Source organism: Monodon monoceros, unplaced genomic scaffold, assembly GCF_005190385.1.
Source record: "Monodon monoceros isolate NGI ecotype Baffin Bay Population unplaced genomic scaffold, NGI_Narwhal_1 Super_Scaffold_18, whole genome shotgun sequence".
In the NCBI taxonomy this organism is placed as follows: domain Eukaryota; kingdom Metazoa; phylum Chordata; class Mammalia; order Artiodactyla; family Monodontidae; genus Monodon; species Monodon monoceros.
In genome coordinates, this window is record NW_021703774.1 from 125967051 (window position 1) to 125985992 (window position 18942).

At 40.4% G+C, this 18942-nt stretch overlaps 1 protein-coding gene across 2 annotated transcripts in view; it reads right to left on the reverse strand.

Moving 5' to 3' along the window:
* Positions 1–18942, reverse strand: part of CACHD1 (cache domain containing 1) — a 217427-nt gene that overhangs the window by 86616 nt on the left and 111869 nt on the right. For both annotated transcript variants that reach the window (XM_029229043.1, XM_029229041.1), the window contains exon 3: positions 16840–16988. In XM_029229043.1, the coding sequence (XP_029084876.1) occupies positions 16840–16988 (149 nt within the window). The remainder of the gene's footprint in view (positions 1–16839; positions 16989–18942) is intronic.

Below are 18942 nucleotides of genomic sequence, written 5' to 3' on the forward strand. Positions count from 1 at the left end.
AAATACCTGAAGCTCTTATTTTTCTGAAGGAATCCACAGAACAACCCTGATGTTTGAGAATTAAATAACCACTTTGCAGGAGAACCTCAGCCAGAGGGGCAATTTGACCTATTGTCTAGCTGGCTCACAGACCTTTGGATTCTGAAAGTTTACTAGCAAAGTAAACTTTGTTACCTTGTTTCAAGAACTGGATTTAATCCTTGCTTCCTGGGTAATCCCCACATAGTGAATACTGGTGGTTTTAAATTAATTTATTCCTATTAAATCCCCACATTCTGATATTGAAAGGATTCAGGGACATGACAATCATTCTCCTTCCTCCTGCTTCTTGCTCCATGGAGCTCTTTAAGTGGCAACGGTCTCAATGTCTTGAGTTATCCCGCATGTGGGGAGCACCCGCTCCAAAACCAAGTTCACATGAAATGCGAGAAATAAACCTCACTCTGCTTCTATGGCTGCCGACACTGCTGACGTGCAGGCAGGGAAGGAAGCAGGTGTCAACAGGGGGCTTAAGAGATATAGGAACATGGTGTGTCCAGAGCTGGTGAGTCAGCTGGGAGAAGTAATTACGTGAGCAAAACCCCTGTGATTATCTCTCCACCTTCTACTCACTCACACTCAGTAATGCTTGTTTCTCTTCTGGACTCCAAACACAGCAGTAAAACTCGCTTAGCCATCCTCCAGGCACCAGACGAACAGTGGCTTTGCCGAAGACAGGAGCACATTTTTATGCCCATATGCCTTTTAGAAAAATGATTTCTAAAAAGAAACGTGCTATTTACCCTGATTTGGAGACTGAGAAATGTGAAGTTCATTCTTATAATCCATTATAAAAAGATGTCAGTTACTCTTAAGGGTTACCTAAGAGATTTTTCACTGAGAAATATATTAGCTGCCAGTCATATTTATAAAACTTCAGGTTTATGGAAAGGTCAAGAACTGGTAAAATTATAGATCTTCCTATAAAATAAGCAGGCAATTCAACTTATCTTTATATCTGTCCTTTAAAAAAGTAATAAGAGAACAATCCTATAGAAATCTCCTGGAGACTCTCACTCTAAAAAGGGGAGATAGTGGATTACGACTGCTTTCTGTATTCATTTTCATAAGATAAAACCAGTGCCTGAAAATTAGTTTCAAGAGAAATAACTCCATCTTTCCTACCCGTTCAAGTTAAAAAAGAAAAAACTTCCTTCTGGATTTACTTTCATGAACAACTGATCGAAACTTCATCCCGAGGGAGAAAACAGAACTGTGACTCCCACTTTGATCTCTTCCCCATGGAGAAATTCACTCCCTGCCTGGCTTGCAAGATGTTCACTTGATTGACGTTTGCTCTGATGTGCAAACTGCTTTGAACTTCAGACATTTAATTCCCATCAGGCTGCAGTCATTTTCATTCTCCTTCAACAGGATTTACAAGCAGGAGATCAGCAAATGTAGAAGGTAAAATAAATTTGCAGAAGCTTTGAATCTCACATCAAAACAGTGTTCAAGTGAGTTCCAATTGGATTTCATTCAGCCTCGATTCACAGTGTAAATCAACTTTTCAGTGGAGTCCCAGTTTAAAAAGAAAAAGATATAAAGGAGAGAGACACATACACCAGTTGGGGTTTACTTCCTGAAATCTCTTTCTTGGTCTTTGTTTAAATTTCCTTTGGAAGGTGATTTGCCAGGCAAATCACTTAAAACCCTGGGTTTTCCTCAACATTTGCAGCGAAGCTGCTCAATTTATCACATAGCACACAAAAACCACACCCACAGTGTGGGTTCCAAGGGCGCTGGTGAAACGCGGTATTGTTCATGGGCACATTTTAAAGGTAATAATTTAGAAAGCAAATCCCTGGGGATATCTCAGAAGAGCAAGGCTTACAGTGATAGTTGAGTCCATAAATAAAGCCAATATGATGACAGCTAATGGAGTAGGGGATATTTTTTACTTGTCTGTTGTTTTTAATCACTGCTCGAGACAGGTGCAAAAGGTTTAAAAAGAAAACAAACCAAAACACCACACATACACACCATTTCTTGTGGAAGCAAAATCTATTATCGGATCAGAAGCTGGTGTGGAACAAATGCTGTGAGACTTCGGGTGGAGCTCCCAGCACAAGGCAGTCCCTTGCTGCTGGTGTCACTGAACTACCAAGTTCCATTCTAAGAGCAGCACACTTTTTTCTGGGAAGCAAAGAAGGCAAGACCCCTCGACCAGTAGCTCCAGGAGCCTTTAAAAGGAGATCTGGACACCAAAAAACATCCTAGTAACGGCCCAACAGTGCCTGGTTTACTCAGATATGACAGGGAGACATTTCAGTTCACCTCCATTCAACCAGGTTCCTGCTCATTCTTTCTGGGAAGTGTCTGCTCTCCAAATATTTGAGCAATACCAGTTGAAAAGAATTAAACAAGAGCCCCCTTATCTTCCACTTAACCACCCATGAGAATAACGTTAAAGCAAAGAAAGAGCTAAGATAAAAATCAAACATCTACACTGGCAAATATTTAAACTCTGTTTGAATGGTGGGGGAAGAGGTAAGAATGGGATCACTTCAAAAAGGAACTCTCACATTTATAAAGAAAATGATACTCAGACACCCAGCCCCAACTGAGTTTACTTATTCAAACACCTAAATTAATGGGCAAGCTGAAAAGCTGTCAAATAATGTGTAATCATGTTCCAAGAAATGGTTTTTCCTTCCAGAGATTAGAGAGATAAGTCACATTCTTTCTGTTCTTATCAGTAATAAGGATTAAATCTTCAGGGTTCAGCAACCCAGCCAGAGTGGAAACAAGGCTGGTTTCAAATGCCCTTGGAAGGTAAGGCTTTAGAGCAATCAAGTGTCTCCCTCTCTGTGAGAGTCTAAGTGTCATACAAACCAGCCATATTTCTTTTTTACCATTCTCACTACCCCCCTCCCCACCCCCCTGCCCAAAGCAGATCACTGGGAGGAGGCCCTGCTGTAATCTGGTTTTTGCTTCTACATTCCATTTAACCTGCCTTCTCACACAAGCTTGGAAAATTGCACAGGTGTGACATCTGGGGGAATTGGAAGTGGATCCACAACCACATTAAACATTTACCCTTTAACTTCCTCGTCACCAGGTTGGGACAGCGATGCATGAAGAAGAAAGAAAGAAAGGTATCTGAAAAAATAAGAGAAAACAGGCAGGTGGACAGAGGCCGGGTGGGATCCACAGGCTCCCTTTGTGCCATTCTGTAGCCCCCTGTCCATCTTACCACTTGACCTCTAACAAGGACTTCACACACTTTACACTTATTTATTTATATACTTTCTCCCTTGCTAGGAAGATGTAAAGAGAGAGATCCTTTCCCATGTTTATCCCTAGAGCCTAGCCCAGAGTCTGCCTGTGAAGAGTAAAATTTTAGCAAATGCTGAATGACAAAATGCAGAAAACCGAAGAGGCTGAGGCTTGCCAGGACTGGAGACCAGAGCTTGTAAATTCGTGTGTTTTCTTCCTGCACATACGCTGGGTACTTAGTAAATAGCAGACAACTGTGCGTGGTATGACACAGACATCAAAGAAAAGCACTGAGAACCTCAGTTAGCCGATGACCTTGGAGATGAGCCGGTTCATTCAATCTCTCAGGCACATTCATGAAGGAGACAGACAAGGCCTATCCAAATCTCCCTGTTCTGTAGAAGGAACATGAAACTAAGATGTGGAATACTTACGGTTAATGTGTCCTCAAAAGGAATTACTGACCCAATATTCAAAAGTTAATAAAGCTACGAGTCTGAAGATAGCTGCGTCCATCATCTTACCAGACCAGTCGAGTCTCCAAGAAAGATAACAGACATGGGATTTTTAAATCTTGACCTTCTTTGGAACACTGATATTTTTGCACAATAAAACACATGAAAACCTCAAGGGAAGTCCTCTGCTATAACAGGGTCTATTTCTTAAAGCTGGCAAAGACTACTCGGTAGTTTCTTTTAGAGACTAGCTAGCTAGATAGGGAGCAAGCAAGAAGGAAAACCACAAGACCACTGCTCCCTAAAATCCATAGAAGGTCACTGGTGAAAATCAGTATTCTAAGCAGTGTGGCAGGTCTCCTGTCCTTGCTTCAGTGAAGGTCACACAAGAAAAATCTAGAAAGCAGGACTGTCAGCAGACCCAAATGCATATGTTTTCTGCTATGAGGGTGCTCCTCAATACACCTAAAGATATATTTATATCTTTATAAATATCACACACACACACACACACACACGGAAGTGACACAGACTACTGCAGTAACATGGTTTTAAGACTGAGAGATAAACCAACCAGACCGTGGGAGCTTAATATTCAGCCAATTTAGAAACTTCAGAGGGTCATACAATAGCCTCAAGTGAAATTCTAAGAAGGAATACATAGTTCAGCATTTCAATTGGCAGATAAGCCATTCCGATTTCACCACTGGTCAAAATAATTTACCATTAAAAGAAAACATGATTTGGAATCAGCAAACCTGGGCTCCACACCCAGCTCCCCTGAGTCCTGACACAATCCCTCTGAGCCTACTTCCTCATGTGCAAAATGCAGGAGGAGGGGGATTGTACCCGACTGGACTGATAGGATCATAGGAAGAAGGTAATGTAAGTAAAATAATGTTTACAGAAGAAAGCATTTTACTGAAGCATAAACATATGTAACTCTTTTACATAAGTTAGATATTGTAACTGAGTAGGCCTTCTGAAATGGAAGGTGTTCTACAAAATCTCTGTTGAATTTTGAGCTCAACACAAGTCCTTCTGGTACCAATATCCATAAAGACTGTATCTGTAACATTTCGCCTGCCTGCAGGTGATAATAATTTTTAAGTGGACTGGAGATGAAATTGTGAGATAAGGCAGGGAGAACACCTGAAAGACTGAGATTCACCTTTCAGTACTGTGAGGGCAAAAGCACAAAACACATCTTCCTGTGGAAGGAACAGGACCTGCGATAAAATTAAACTCAGTGGTCAAGAACCACGCTTGTCACTTTATTTGACCTTGTGTTACCCAAAGAAAAATAGAACAAGAGTCATTAGTGCAAAAGCACCTGGCTAAGTCACAGTGCTTTGTTTCTCATAAGAACAGTAATAATAAGAAATAAAATGTATATAGGGTTGAACAATTTTTATCATTTTTTTTCATGTGCACCACATTGAAATAGGGCTGGAAAAAATAGGATTTGCCCACATGTGGATCAGCTGTTATGCCTAGAAACATCATTTTATACAAAACTCAGGTGTGCATGAGCACAGCATTAAAACTATACCTTTCCACTATGCCCTCTCTCCTGAACTGCCATGCATATAACATAGTTGGGCGGGGGTGAAAACATCTGTGGGACGAAAGTAAAGTGATGCTACAGGCTAAAACTCAGCTGCTGGGCTTCCCTGGTGGGGCAGTGGTTAAGAACCCGCCTGCCAATGCAGGGGACATGGGTTCGATCCCTGGTCCAGGAAGATCCCACATGCTGTGGAGCAACTAAGCCCGTGCGCCACAACTACTGAGCCTGCACTCTAGAGCCCGCGAGCCACAACTACTGAAGCCAATGCGCCTAGAGCCCGTGCTCTGCAACAAGAGAAGACACCGCAATGAGAAGCCCGCACACTGCAATGAAGAGTAGCCCCTGCTCGCCGCAACTAGAGAAAGCCTGAGGGCAGCAACAAAGACCCAACACACCCCAATATAAATAAATTTTAAAAACCCCAAAACTCAACTGCTTGCCAAACACCTCCTAAGAATGATCCACATGTGACTTAAATTCAAAATCAGCATGTTCATACTGAATTCACCTTCCTCTTAAATATCTTTTGCTCTTATTTTCATTGTTAGTTAATAATTCCTCTCCTCTGAGATGTTCAACTTAAAATTTAGAATCATCTTTTAAAATCTTCCTCCCCACCCAGATCTCCAATAAAATCTAGTTGGCAGAATCTATATATTCTATATTCCCTGTCTATGGGTAATATTCTAGGTAACCCATCACCACCCAGGACATCTTTTGTTTTGCTACAATCCTTCCTTGAGGTGTCCTTACTTTTCTCCTAGATTATTAGGGTGGCCCAGCTTGACAAACAACTTGTCTCTTCACCACAGTTTATCCTTCACTTGCCAACGAATTAATTTACCCAAATCTCAGACCTTAACCACAGTCTTTCTTTGCTTTAAAACCTACTGTTTACAGAGGGAAATTTGTCCAGGCAACCAAGGATTCTGAGCCCACCCCATACATCTCTTATCTGCCATTCCAGCTATATCTCACCCCTCACCACACTCAATGCTTTATGATGCTTGCTGTTTTCTGGTCTGAAGCATCCTTTCCCCTAGATATGTCTGCAGGAGTTCTACTCTTCAAGACCTCAACTACCACTCTTCTACCAAGCCTGAGTGCTCAGAGACCTCTGTTCATAATCACTTTTTCTTCTAAAACGGTCTTTGGGTTTTTCATGACACTTGACACAGTCTGCTTAGTTTACTCTGCATCCTCTGAGCCCCTAAAGGTACAAACTGCTTTATTCACCTTTGTCTATCAGACAGTGTCTAGCACAATGTCTTGCACTTAACTATCTTGAACATGATACAGACAAGTTGAGTTGAAAGAGACATATACATAGATATCTGGAAATTTTGTGCTTTTAAATTCACCCTGCATAATAATCATTAGTATTGTTATAATAATTATTCATATCTATTATTATTATTGATTGAATCTAGCTAATAACTGAGATAACTAAGTCAACATCAACTTAAGTTTCCTATCAGAGCTTATCACAATGGAATAATACTCAGATGAAAACGACGACCATCTTGAATGGGCATAAAAGTATTTGAATTTCTGCCTAGAGGTAAAGTAGCTCAGTAATTCTGACATCATCATCACTGCCTGTACTCCAACTAAAGACCAAATCAGGTTTGCTACCATGCATGAACTCCTTCAGCAAATATATATTAAGGACCTGTTCAAGCAAGGTACTGAAAACAAAGTTGACAGGGTCCCTGAACTCAAGTGTTACAAGAAGAAAGATGAAAAGGCACACAGGATAGAAATATGACTTAGAATCTGATATCAACCACTCTCACAGCTATCCAGAATCAACCTCAGTCACCTTCAATTCCTCCCTCTTCCAATACCCAACAGTGGGTGCCAACAGCCAAGTTCAGTCCCCCTTCTTGTTCCTTGCCTACATAAATGAAATCAAACTAGGTCTTCTAGCAGTTACACGGTGGACAAGTAAAATCCCCTTAAAGGGGATCATCATTTCATTCCCTTTCTCGAAAATTTTAAATTCTCTCATTCAAACAACCAGTATTTACTGGGTGTCTACCATGCATCAAAGACACATGGAAGCAAGAGAATTGCCCTTCATTTCATTTACAGAGTTTAAGGTCTCCTGAGTTATTCAGTCTAGAATTTGAGGTTCTCTACAATCTGATATTAATCCAATTTCTCAGCTGCCTCTTCCATCACTTCCCCCAGACACAATGTCCTCTTCAGTGTTCCTGGCCATTTCCTTCCATGGGGGTTTCTTTAAATTGACCTTTCTCTCCTGGAGAGCTCTCTCTCCATACCCCTATACGTTCAAATCCTTTTCCTGCTTCAAGACTCAGCTGAAATGCTTCTTCCATAAACCATTCCACAAATGTTTACTTTTTTAAGTTAATGAATAAATGAGTAATTTAACCTCTGTAGGTCTTGCTGCATAATATCATCTTTTTTTTTAGGTAGCTCTCAAAAAGATGAAGAAAAATCCCCTAACAAAGCTAGAATTTACAAATTTGGGCAGCAGGAAAAGTTGCCCATAATAAATCTTGAGCTGGCTCTCTGGAGTATAGTTCAAACTGCTCAGTTTACAGTTGAGGAAGCTATGGACTAAAAAGGTTAAGTGAACTTTCCAAGATCACACAGCAAACCGGCAGAGCAGAGGCCCCCATCTGGTCTTAGTACTATATTCCTATGATATAATCTGTATCACAACTGAATTTAAACTGAACAGGAAAGCTGTCTTTACTGCTTAAGATGTTTCTTTTCTACCATGATAGAGACTGAATTGATTTAAAAATAAGATATTTAAAAAGAGGCTCGCCTCCTTTTAAAAATGAAAGAAAGCTCACGTTTGAGTTCACTTTAAAAAAAGAAAGGGGGGGCTTCCCTGGTGGCGCAGTGGTTCAGAGTCCGCCTGCCGATGCAGGGGACATGGGTTCGTGCCCCGGTCCAGGAAAATCCCACATGCCGCGGAGCGGCTGGGCCCGTGAGCCATGGCCGCTGAGCCGGCGCATCCGGAGCCTGTGCTCTGCCACGGGAGAGGCCACAACAGGGAGAAGCCCACGTACTGGGGGAAAAAAAAAAAAAAAGGCAATCACAAACCAGGACCTGATGCTCTTTAGTCCCTAAAGAATCCTAAGGAGCCTAGTACAGGAATCTGAACATTATATGTCAGCATGTGAATAATCAAAATTAAAAACAACTCTCTAAGTAACTTATTTCTGGTTCCTATGATGTCAATAATACTTGAAGAACTTAAAATGTGAACACAGAAATTTGCACAACATCTAAATCATACCACAAAATATACAACCAATTTACATGGATAAAGACGTATTCAAATGCCTTCACTCCTTTGCAGGCAGCTCATTAACATGGGCATTAACTTTTTTTTTTTTTTTTTAAAGAGAAGCAGTCTAGGAGAACACTAGAAAGTTCCAGGAATGAGAGTCTGGAATCCTCCAATCTAACCCTGAGGGTTAGTAAAAATTCAACTTCAAAGGTAGGTTTTGTAGACCAATTTTCTATCCTTTCTATAAGAGGGTGTGATGGTTAATTTTATATGTCAATTGGGCTGGGCCAGAGTGTCCAGATATTTGGTCAGAGACTATTCTGGATATTTCTGCAAAGGAATTATTATTATTGGATTATCAACATTTAAATCAGGGGACTTGTGGGTGGGCCTTACCTAGTTAAAGGCTCTAACAGAACAAAGACTGACTTCCCCAAGCAGAAGGAATTCTTCCAGCAGACTGGAACTGTAACTCTTCCTGGGTCTCCAGCCCCTGCTGGGCTACCCTGCAGATCTGGGACTTGATCTCCACAATCACGTGAGCAAATTCTTTAAAATAAATCTCTCTTCCTCTCTCTCACACACATCCTATTGATTCTGTTTCTCTGGAGAACCCTGACTAATAGAGTTATAATATGGGCTTATTCATGAGAATTGTAATCAGGAGGCTGTGTTCTTGCATCAGAACCTATGCTAGTTGCTTTGTCTGCAGCACAATACCCTCAACAGGTTGAAGGATAAGACCTGATTCCTGAAATCATATTGTTCTAGTGGGTGCCAGCTGGGGGATGCATTGAATTTGGGTTCTCAGAAAGTGAGATGAGTCCTATATGCCTTCCTTGGTGACGGTATCAATCTCAGTGGATGTCCCAAATCTAAGAACTCCTTGTAAAATAGCAAAAATCCAATTTAACAGTGGTGTCCAGAGTTTCTTCACTTTTGAGAATCAATGAAGCTTTTTAAGTCTCCCCTGATGGGTACGACAGAATTCTCTATAAGGCTGAAGTCTCCTAGCTTCGGGTGGCTGGCTTTGGAGAGCCTTGAAAACAAGTTGCTTACTTACTGTAGCTCCATCAGAACATGACTTTGTTCATCTCAAACCTGGCCTAGATGCCTTAATGCCAGTTCTCACCATGATTATCCAATTAACAAGTATTAATTAAGTGAGGATAACAGCACTGAATCCTACTTGGAGACACAAAAAAGAATAAAAATCTCAGTTCATTTTCCCAGTACTTCCTCGCTGGTTTAACCTCTCCATTGTTCCTGTTTCCTTAAATAAAGATATCAAAAATAAAAAATAAGAATGTTACCAGGCAGGAGCACCTACAAAAGAAATTGGGGAAGGAAGGAGAGAAATGGATTAAGAGATGTGGAAGACAAAATTATTGACTGATTTATGAAAAAGTCAAGGGTTAGCAGGGCCTGCTGATAAAATAACAGCTTCAGATGTGCACAGGATAACCCAATCTCTGTGGCAAGCCGGGTTTCGGGGATAGATATTCTCAGTATTATGCATAAAGGAGCTATATTTAAACCTGACAGAAGGAGCATGTATGTTTAAGATGGCACATCAGGGAATGCACATGGATAAGACATTTTAAAAATTTATTAACATTATATCACATGCTAATGTGGGCCAAGCAGGTAATGAAAGTCAGGGGAATAGGCTGGGTGTAATGCGATAGGAGCTAGTGGGGACTGTGGTGAAGGGGAGAATGCAGGCTGTCTTCAAAGGGGGATGCTCGTCACAGAAGCTGACTACTGCCCAGTGGGAATGTGGATCCATCATCGTCAGATCTGATTTTAGAGAGGACAGAAATTTGGATTTCTTTTTTTTTTTTAATTTTTGGCTGCATTGGGTCTTCGTTGCTGCGCGTAGGCTTTCTCTAGTTGTGTTGAGCGGGGGTTACTCTTCATTGTGGTGCACGGGCTTCTCATTGCAGTGGCTTCTCTTGTTGCGGAGCACGAGCTCTAGGCGTGTGAGCTTCAGTAGTTGTGGCAATGTGGGCTCAGTAGTTGTGGCTCGCTGGCTCTAGAGTGCAGGCTCAGTAGTTGTGGCGCATGGGCTTAGCTGCTCCACAGCGTGTGGGATCCTCCTGGACTGGGGCTCGAATCCATGTCCCCTGAATTGGCAGGTGGATTCTTAACCACTGCACCACCAGGGAAATCCCTGAAGTCTGGATTTTTAAACTGTGTAATTCCCCTAAATTTTAAAGGTAGGCAACAGATTTTAAAACTTACAAATTTAAAAACCTTTAAAACATCTCGGGGAGCCAAGATAAACACACTTGTAGGCCAGATATAGACCACGGGCATTATTAGGTGTTTCTGTGTCTCTGCAATCCTTGCGAGGGAGCCCAGGATCTTGTGGACCCTCACCACCTAACCCATTACAACACAAAGGGAGCTGTAAATTAAATTACATGAGTGAAGAAACTCATTCTCAAAATTATGCTATTTAAAGTAATACCATTGAAAATGAGTTTGTCTTAGATTAAACCACAGCCTATTTTTTTCCACGTTAGATAATATTAATTCTTCACATCATTCCTTCAACAAATATTGACGGAATACCTAATCACTATGCAGGACCCTGTACAAAATAATTAACTTCCAGGGCTCCTGAGTAAGAAGAGTTGACTGGTCTGAGAAGCAAAGTATCAAAATCATCTGAAAAAAATCAATTTTCTGCTGCTTTGCAGGTTCTCTCTGTTGTCATCATAGTATAACCTTCAGGGTGTATTCTGCAGAATATTGTATAATAGAGTGCTTTAAAGTCCCTCTCTCTTCAGAACTGGGCATTTTATTTTTTAAAAATATGCATTATCACGCTTTAGTGACAAAAATCAAATATGGGGCTTCCCTGGTGGCACAGTGGTTGAGAGTCTGCCTGCCGATGCAGGGGACGTGGGTTCGTGCCCCGGTCCGGGAAGCTCCCACATGCCGTGGAGCGGCTGGGCCCGTGAGCCATGGCCGCTGAGCCTGCGTGTCCGGAGCCTGTGCTCCGCAACGGAGAGGCCATAATAGTGAGAGGCCCACGTACCACAAAAAAAAAAAAAAAAAAAAAAATCAAATATGGATTATAAATCAGTAAAAATAAAATTCTAGGCCTAAAATATAAAAATTAGCCATCGGTTAAAATCAGTCATAAAAATTTTGGCCTAGTGCTAACTTGTCCTTAATACAGTTGGAGAAGCAAGGTCAATGGGCTACAGATACAATGTTAGTAATAAATAGCTCGAGTGCTATTGGGTCACTGTTGCATTTTTAAAAATGTTTACAGGGCCCACGTATTTAAGAATGGATAAGATCCAGATATAAGACTGGTGATCCCTTATCTCAAGTCCACTTGCTTATATTTACTATAATGGCATTATTAGTGCATATGATTGTGGCCAGTTCATGGGCATAAAGAGTTTGCTTTATAGGGAATTTCCTGGAGGTCCAGTGGTTAGGGCTCCGCACTTTCACTGCTGGGTTCAATCCCTTGTCGGGGAGCTAAGACCCCACAAGCTGCACAGTGCAGTCCATCCGCATCCCCCTCACCGAAAAAAAAAGAAAAAAGTTGTCTGCTTTATAGGACAGTAAAATCTTACAATTTGGAAGGACTTCTCTCAACAATCTTGAGCCCATTTTTCCTTAACTTCAGTCATTACCATATCGATCATCTTCAAAACTTTGGTCACATTCCCTTAATATTTTCATTTTAATTAATGTGTTTTTTAAATTTAGGTATATTTATTTTAAAAAAAAACTTTATGTTGCTTCCATAAGAGAAAAAACAGTATCTCTTGACATAGACGATAACCTGTTTTTAGTAATTTCCTTACATTGCTTCTCAAGACTGGGAGTTCTTCGTTTCTGCATTTAACTCCAACATGGACTCCCTGAGATTCAAAATGGAGACTTTTTCGGAGGGATTGAAATATAAGAAAGAGGGACTGAAAATGTCCACAGTAGGATCCCACAATGGTTAAAAAATGCAGATTAAAGCGTTTTATGATAAACTGGAAAAAGGGCAGCTAAGGATTCCTACCCTGGTTCACAGCAAAAACTTACTATTAACTCTTCCCATCTTTGAATCTTCATTAAAAAGGTGAAAGAGCCTCAATTTTACAAAGTATCTGTGCTTAGCCAATGCCTAGGGAAGTGTCAGCTCAGTGTTCACTCCAAAAATTCCTACACACATTCTCTGGCAAGTGAGCTTCCTGTTCAGCCAAGAAGACTCAGTCTACGAGAAGGGTAGTTGTCGCTTGCCACTTCCAGCTGCAGACAGTTGTGATCAGATCTCTCTTTAAGAGGGAACCTGTTTTTTGTCATCTGTACATCTTCTGAGTACTCAGCTTTATCATCAGAACTCTTCTGGTTTTACCAGATTCACCCCAAACGGCAGCTCTTGGCTCTGTCAACTACTCCTAGTAAGGAGAGAAGATTGCATTGCGGTTCCACAGTTTCCATTCTACGTTCAACACAGGAGTCCAGCCTCTAAAGGAGGAACAGCCTCTCATGCTCATCTGCTTACTCAGCCTGGGTCCTGCTAGAAGTATAATTCAAGTCTCTTAGATGTTAAACTGAACTAAGTGAGAAATTCCTGGAGGGCAGAAACTACATTTTACGGTTTATTATATTCACTTAAAGGTACACCACTAGTTTTTGCAAATGGCTGGATGGACTGCATCTCAGACCTCAAGCCTTATCCTAGCATATTCAAAATGGAAACCACTGTCTTTATTCCAAAACATTTTTTTTTTTTTTTTTGCGGTACGCGGGCCTCTCACTGTTGTGGCCTCTCCCGTTGCGGAGCACAGGCTCCAGACGCGCAGGCTCAGCAGCTGTGTCTCACGGGCCCAGTTGCTCCATGGCACGTGGGATCTTCCCAGACCAGGGCTCGAACCCGTGTCCCCTGCATTGGCAGGCAGACTCCCAACCACTGCGCCACCAGGGAAGCCCTATACATATATTTTTAAATTGAAATTATACTACACATGCTGCTTTGTGACCTACTTTATTACTTATCCACATATTTTATTAAATATTTTTCTTTTTTTTTTTTGCGGTACTAGGGCCTCTCACTGTTGTGGCCTCTCCCGTTGCGGAGCACAGGCTCCGGACGCGCAGGCTCAGCGGCCATGGCTCACGGGCCCAGCAGCTCCGCGGCATGTGGGATCTTCCCGGACCGGGGCATGAACCCACGTCCCCTGCATCGGCAGGCGGACTCTCAACCACTGCGCCACCAGGGAAGCCCTACTCCAAAAATTTTGATGTAAGTCTTCCCAAACTTGAGATGTGTACAGTGTGTGTATGCATGTATGGCCATTTTCACAAGTCAGCAAATTCTCTTCTACAGCATGGCTGCATCTTATGTTATCACCTTTTTGAATGTGACATAATTTCCTTAACTAATCTCCTATTATTAGAAATTTAGGAATATATACAATATTCGCTATTCTAAATGGCACTACAATGACTGTTTACAAATTTATCTTTATAAACATGTCGTTATTTCCTTGTGATATTCTTCCAAATGACCAGCTCAAATAAAATGCACACTTAAAAAATAATTGAAGTATATAGCTTATTCACAATATTGTGTTAGTTCCAGGTGTACAGCAAAGTGTTTCAGATATACATCTTTTTTTCTGATTCTTTTCCATTATAGGTTATTACAAGACATTGAATATAGTTCCCTGTGCTATACGGTAAATCCTTGTTGTTTATTTTATATATGGTAGTATCTGTTAATCCCATACTCCTAATTTATCTAACCCCCCACTTCCCCTTGGGTAACCATAGCTTTGTTTTCTATGTCTGTGACTCTCTTTCTGTTTTGTAAATAAATTCACTTGTACTGCATTTTAGATTATAGTGATATCATATAATATTTGTCTTTTTCTGTCTGACTGACTTCACTTAGTATGATAATCTCTAGGTCTAGATGCACACTTCTGAAGTTGACAGAATCTTTGGTGATGCCACCCACCTGGTATAGTACTCTGCTTAGCGGAACCACGGCACCTCTCTGCTGTGTCACATTTTGCCCTAACTATTTATTATGTTCAGTATTTGGCCCCCACCCAATAATTTTTTAATTTCTTGAGAGTAGAAATTACTCTCAAGTAGAAATTCCAACCCCTTACTCATCCCCATATCCAAACCATTCCAGATCCCAATAAACAGTAATCAAACACAATTGCGAGGTACTGGGATGAAAATGGATGAGGTGTAATCCCTGCCCAGAACAGCAGGGGAGGCAGACCTACCAACAACTACCTGTGATATATTCAGTTCTACACTGTAATAGAGGTGGAGGAAACTTACTATGGGAACAAAGATGAGGGAGCAGTGAATTCCTCCAGGGCAAAGGTAAACAAGGAGAGGGGAAAAAAAGAGGTAACAGGAAGCTATGGAGCGAGGCAAATTATTGAATTACTTCTTGAAACATTAATAGAAATTCACGAAGGGGGAAAATAATGGGGAGGTGACATACTGGGTAGATTTACAAGTAGACGCCAGTCAATTCAAGCTTTTTGTTTCATCTAGAGTAGTTCCACCTAGGAATTTCATGAAGATCTCCCATCTTCTGAGGCAACTTCTGCACTACTGACATTTTGAGCCAGATAATTCTTTGTTTTGCAGGGCTGTCCTGTGCATTATAGGATGTTTGCAGCATCCCTGACCTCTCCTCACTACATGTCAGTAGCAACGGTCCCCACCTTCCAATTGTGACAACTGAAAATGTTTCCAGACATTGCCAAATATCCCTGGGGATGAAGGGGAGTGGAAATCACCCTGGTTGAGAACCAGTGCTTTAAGCGTAATTCTAGCTCTAAGGACTTCTCCCTTATTATACTATCTTTTCTCTCAGCCAGGAAATGATCTTTTTCTTTGGTTCAAAGCCCTACTGGACGCTTATTTTATTTTTAGGTTAGAGACAAACTGTCAAAAACATTAAGCTACTGATGCCCCAACTATAAAAATGATATCAGTAACGAAAAATGAAATGTTCACTATGATAGGAAAGTATGTGTATCATGGCTGATATTTGTTCAGAACATTACAATTTGCAAAATACTTTCATAATTGATTTTACTGAATGCTCACAACATCCTGTGAAGTATCCATCATTGATCCCATTCTAAGGATGAAGACAGGCTGGGTCAAAGACATCAAATATCTGAGACCACCTGAGTATTAAGTCCTGGAGCTAAGATTCATATCCGGACAGTCTCATTCCAAATTGTATACACTTTCCATTTAGTTTAGCAAAAAACTAATATGAGCTTCTCTAGGTTGCAGACAGGCTAAGCCAGAGAGAAAGACTCATCTTAATATCACACAGATGGAGAAATAAAATGACTTGAGGATGCTCTATTACCTACATAGCCCACCAAGAAGCTGTAATAAGTAAACACTTCTTTGTGGAAGCAAAGCATCACTTAACTACCAAAAAACTATGTTGTCTCCATCCTTTGCATAGCTTCAAGAGCGCTTATTATGCAAAAAGAAGAGTGATACATACTAAATATGCTAACATTTACACTCATAATTTTTAAAGTATGTTAACTTATTTTAGTCATTCTATTGTAAATAGCCAATTCTAAATTGGTATAATAGAGATTATTATCCACTGACAGAAAACTGTGCATACAAATAAACATTAAGTAACTAGATTATGGTCACACAGATAATTAGAGACTAAATCAAAATTAAGTTCTTTGTACCTCTAGATAAGTGTTCTTTCCCCTCCAAGCAGTTTCCAGCATCACATGGCCCTATACACCTCCAGATATAAATATCACTATGCCAATAAATAAAAATATCCTCAACCATTCTGTTTCAATATTATCTGAAGCCACATCTACCTTGGTAGTTTTAAACACACTATAAAGTATGAAGTGGGAGTTTTTTCTATTCTTGTATCAAAGATAAAAAGCATTCCCTTAAATTAGGCAAATTAGCAGAATCAGTGAAACTGTCTTATTCATGACGCATTAGTTAACACATGAAAAAGATGTTTGCAATTTTCTAGACTTAGTCAACTCTGTACTCAAACAATGCTTGATACTTCTGAACCTGGATTGCAGCCTGACAAAAAGGCAAGCGGGGAAGGTCCATGAGTTTCCTGGATATAGTCATACTTCTTTAAGAATTACTTGTCTATGTTAAGGTAAAGAGCTAATTTAAGACAGGAATACATTTTGCAATAAACAAACAGGTATTTTAAATATGAATGGAAAGCCATTCAATTCCTGGTTTAAACAACAACAAAAAATTCCAAGTCTTACTCCATCATAGAAGGTGGGATAGTACAGCAGTCTTGAATCGCAGTTAGAGGAGAGGTCAGGTGAGCCGTGTAGGATGCTTCTACAACTTGCTTGTTCCGGTTGACCACATCCAAGTAACGGTTGAACTTCTCTCGGATTTTTTTGGCTAGCTGTAGGATGAGAGTAAGCAAAATAAATAGAAAGACCAGGACAATAACCCACTGTACTTTTTCCTATAAGTTCATCAATTTGTGTCACAAGCTGCCTGCAGTAAACTTCAGGTAAGATAAACACACACCCAAGTCTTATTTCATTGTGTAAACTGAAATAAAAATTGCAAAATGCCCAGAAGGCACAGAACGATACTTCAACAGCAGTAAAATAATAACTTCTATCTTACAATAGATTATAATACATTAAGAACTACCCGTGTGCTCAAATTCAGATAGAATAATGCTGATCCATAAAATGCCTTGCTGGAGAAAACGAAGTCTGTTGATATTATTGTCGGCATGACAGTGGGTATTAGGAGTTACAGAGCAACAATAGTGATTGGAAGAAAAAATGCCACTATTCATGGTTCTCGATTCCCACAGATTTTTCAGGAGGAAATCACTTGAAGGAAGGGAAATGATATTCAGTGTCTTCTGCTACACAACTCCAGGGGGCGCCATTCACAGCCTTCCATGTGAATGGCAAATCCCTGAAGTTGTGCAGTGCAGACATCCATACAAAACAAAATACATTGTTAGAAATAGATCTGTGTTTGGTCTGTTACACCTTTAACACGGACAAATGTCTTTCTTAACTGCTGTGAACAGAACACTTCATCATAATACACTTTCGTATGGGGATAGCAAAAGCAAATTGCTAAGCATACTGCTTTTTTCTCCATTGTTCCCACCAAATATCACAGCTTAATTAGAGATCTCTAAGGAAAACAGTGTTGTTTTTCTTCCCCTTAAACAAAATGTTACCCAAACGCAGTGACTGATAGAATTATTGCTAATTGGTTTTGTAGAGCTATTCATTATCAGCACACTAGAGGAGAACTAATCATCTCCTTTGGGTCACGCATCTCGCACAATCCGACAGCTTGGAGGCTGAGAACATGGAACCAAATCAGAATATCTTCGTTTGTTATTTTCAAGCCGATTTTCAAATCTGCTTCAAATTTCCCACCTACAAGTGTCATTCTTCATTGCCCTTCGGAACAAATGTTCTGTAACAGGATAAAGATAAGGTGTGCTTGAAAGGACTGAAATTCCAAATAACATCTTCACAAATTCACTTCTAAAATGAAAAGGGAAATTGCAAACATTTCTTTCCCTCACACATATCCAAACACACAGACACTTGAGAAATACCCCAGTGTTTCTTCTACACATTTGGAGAATTCTAACTTAAAGCCAGATCTAGCTCATCATGATATTCTTTTTTTTTTTAATTGGAGTATAATTGCTTTACGATGTTGTGTTAGTTTCTGCTGTACAATGAAGTGAATCAGCCATATGTATGTGTATATCCCCTCCCTCTTGGACCTCCCCACCCCCCATCCCACCCATCTAAGTCATCACAGAGGACTGAGCTGAGCTCCCTGAGCTATACAGCAGGTTCCCACTAGCTATCTATTTTACACATGATAGTGTATTTATGTCAAACCTAATCTCTCAGTTCATCTCAGCCTCCCCTTCCCCCCATGTCCACACATCTGTTCTCTACATCTGCGTCTCTATTCCTGCCCTGGAAATAGGTTCATCTGTACTATTTTTCTAGATTCCACATACATGCATTAACATATGATATTTTTCTCTTTCTGACTTACTTCACTCGGTATGACAGACTCTAGGTCCATCCACATCTCTACAAACGACCCCATTTTGTTCCTTTTTATGGCTGAGTAATATTCCATTGTACATATGTGCCACATCTTCTTTATCCCTTCATCTGTTGATGGACACTTAGGTTGTTTCCATGTCCTGGCTATTGTAAATAGTGCTGCAATGAACACTGAGTTACATGTTCCTTTTTGAATTATAGTTTTCTCAGGGTATATGCCCAGTAGTGGGATTGCTGGGTCATATGGTAGTTCTATTTTTAGTTGTTTAAGAAACCTCCATACTG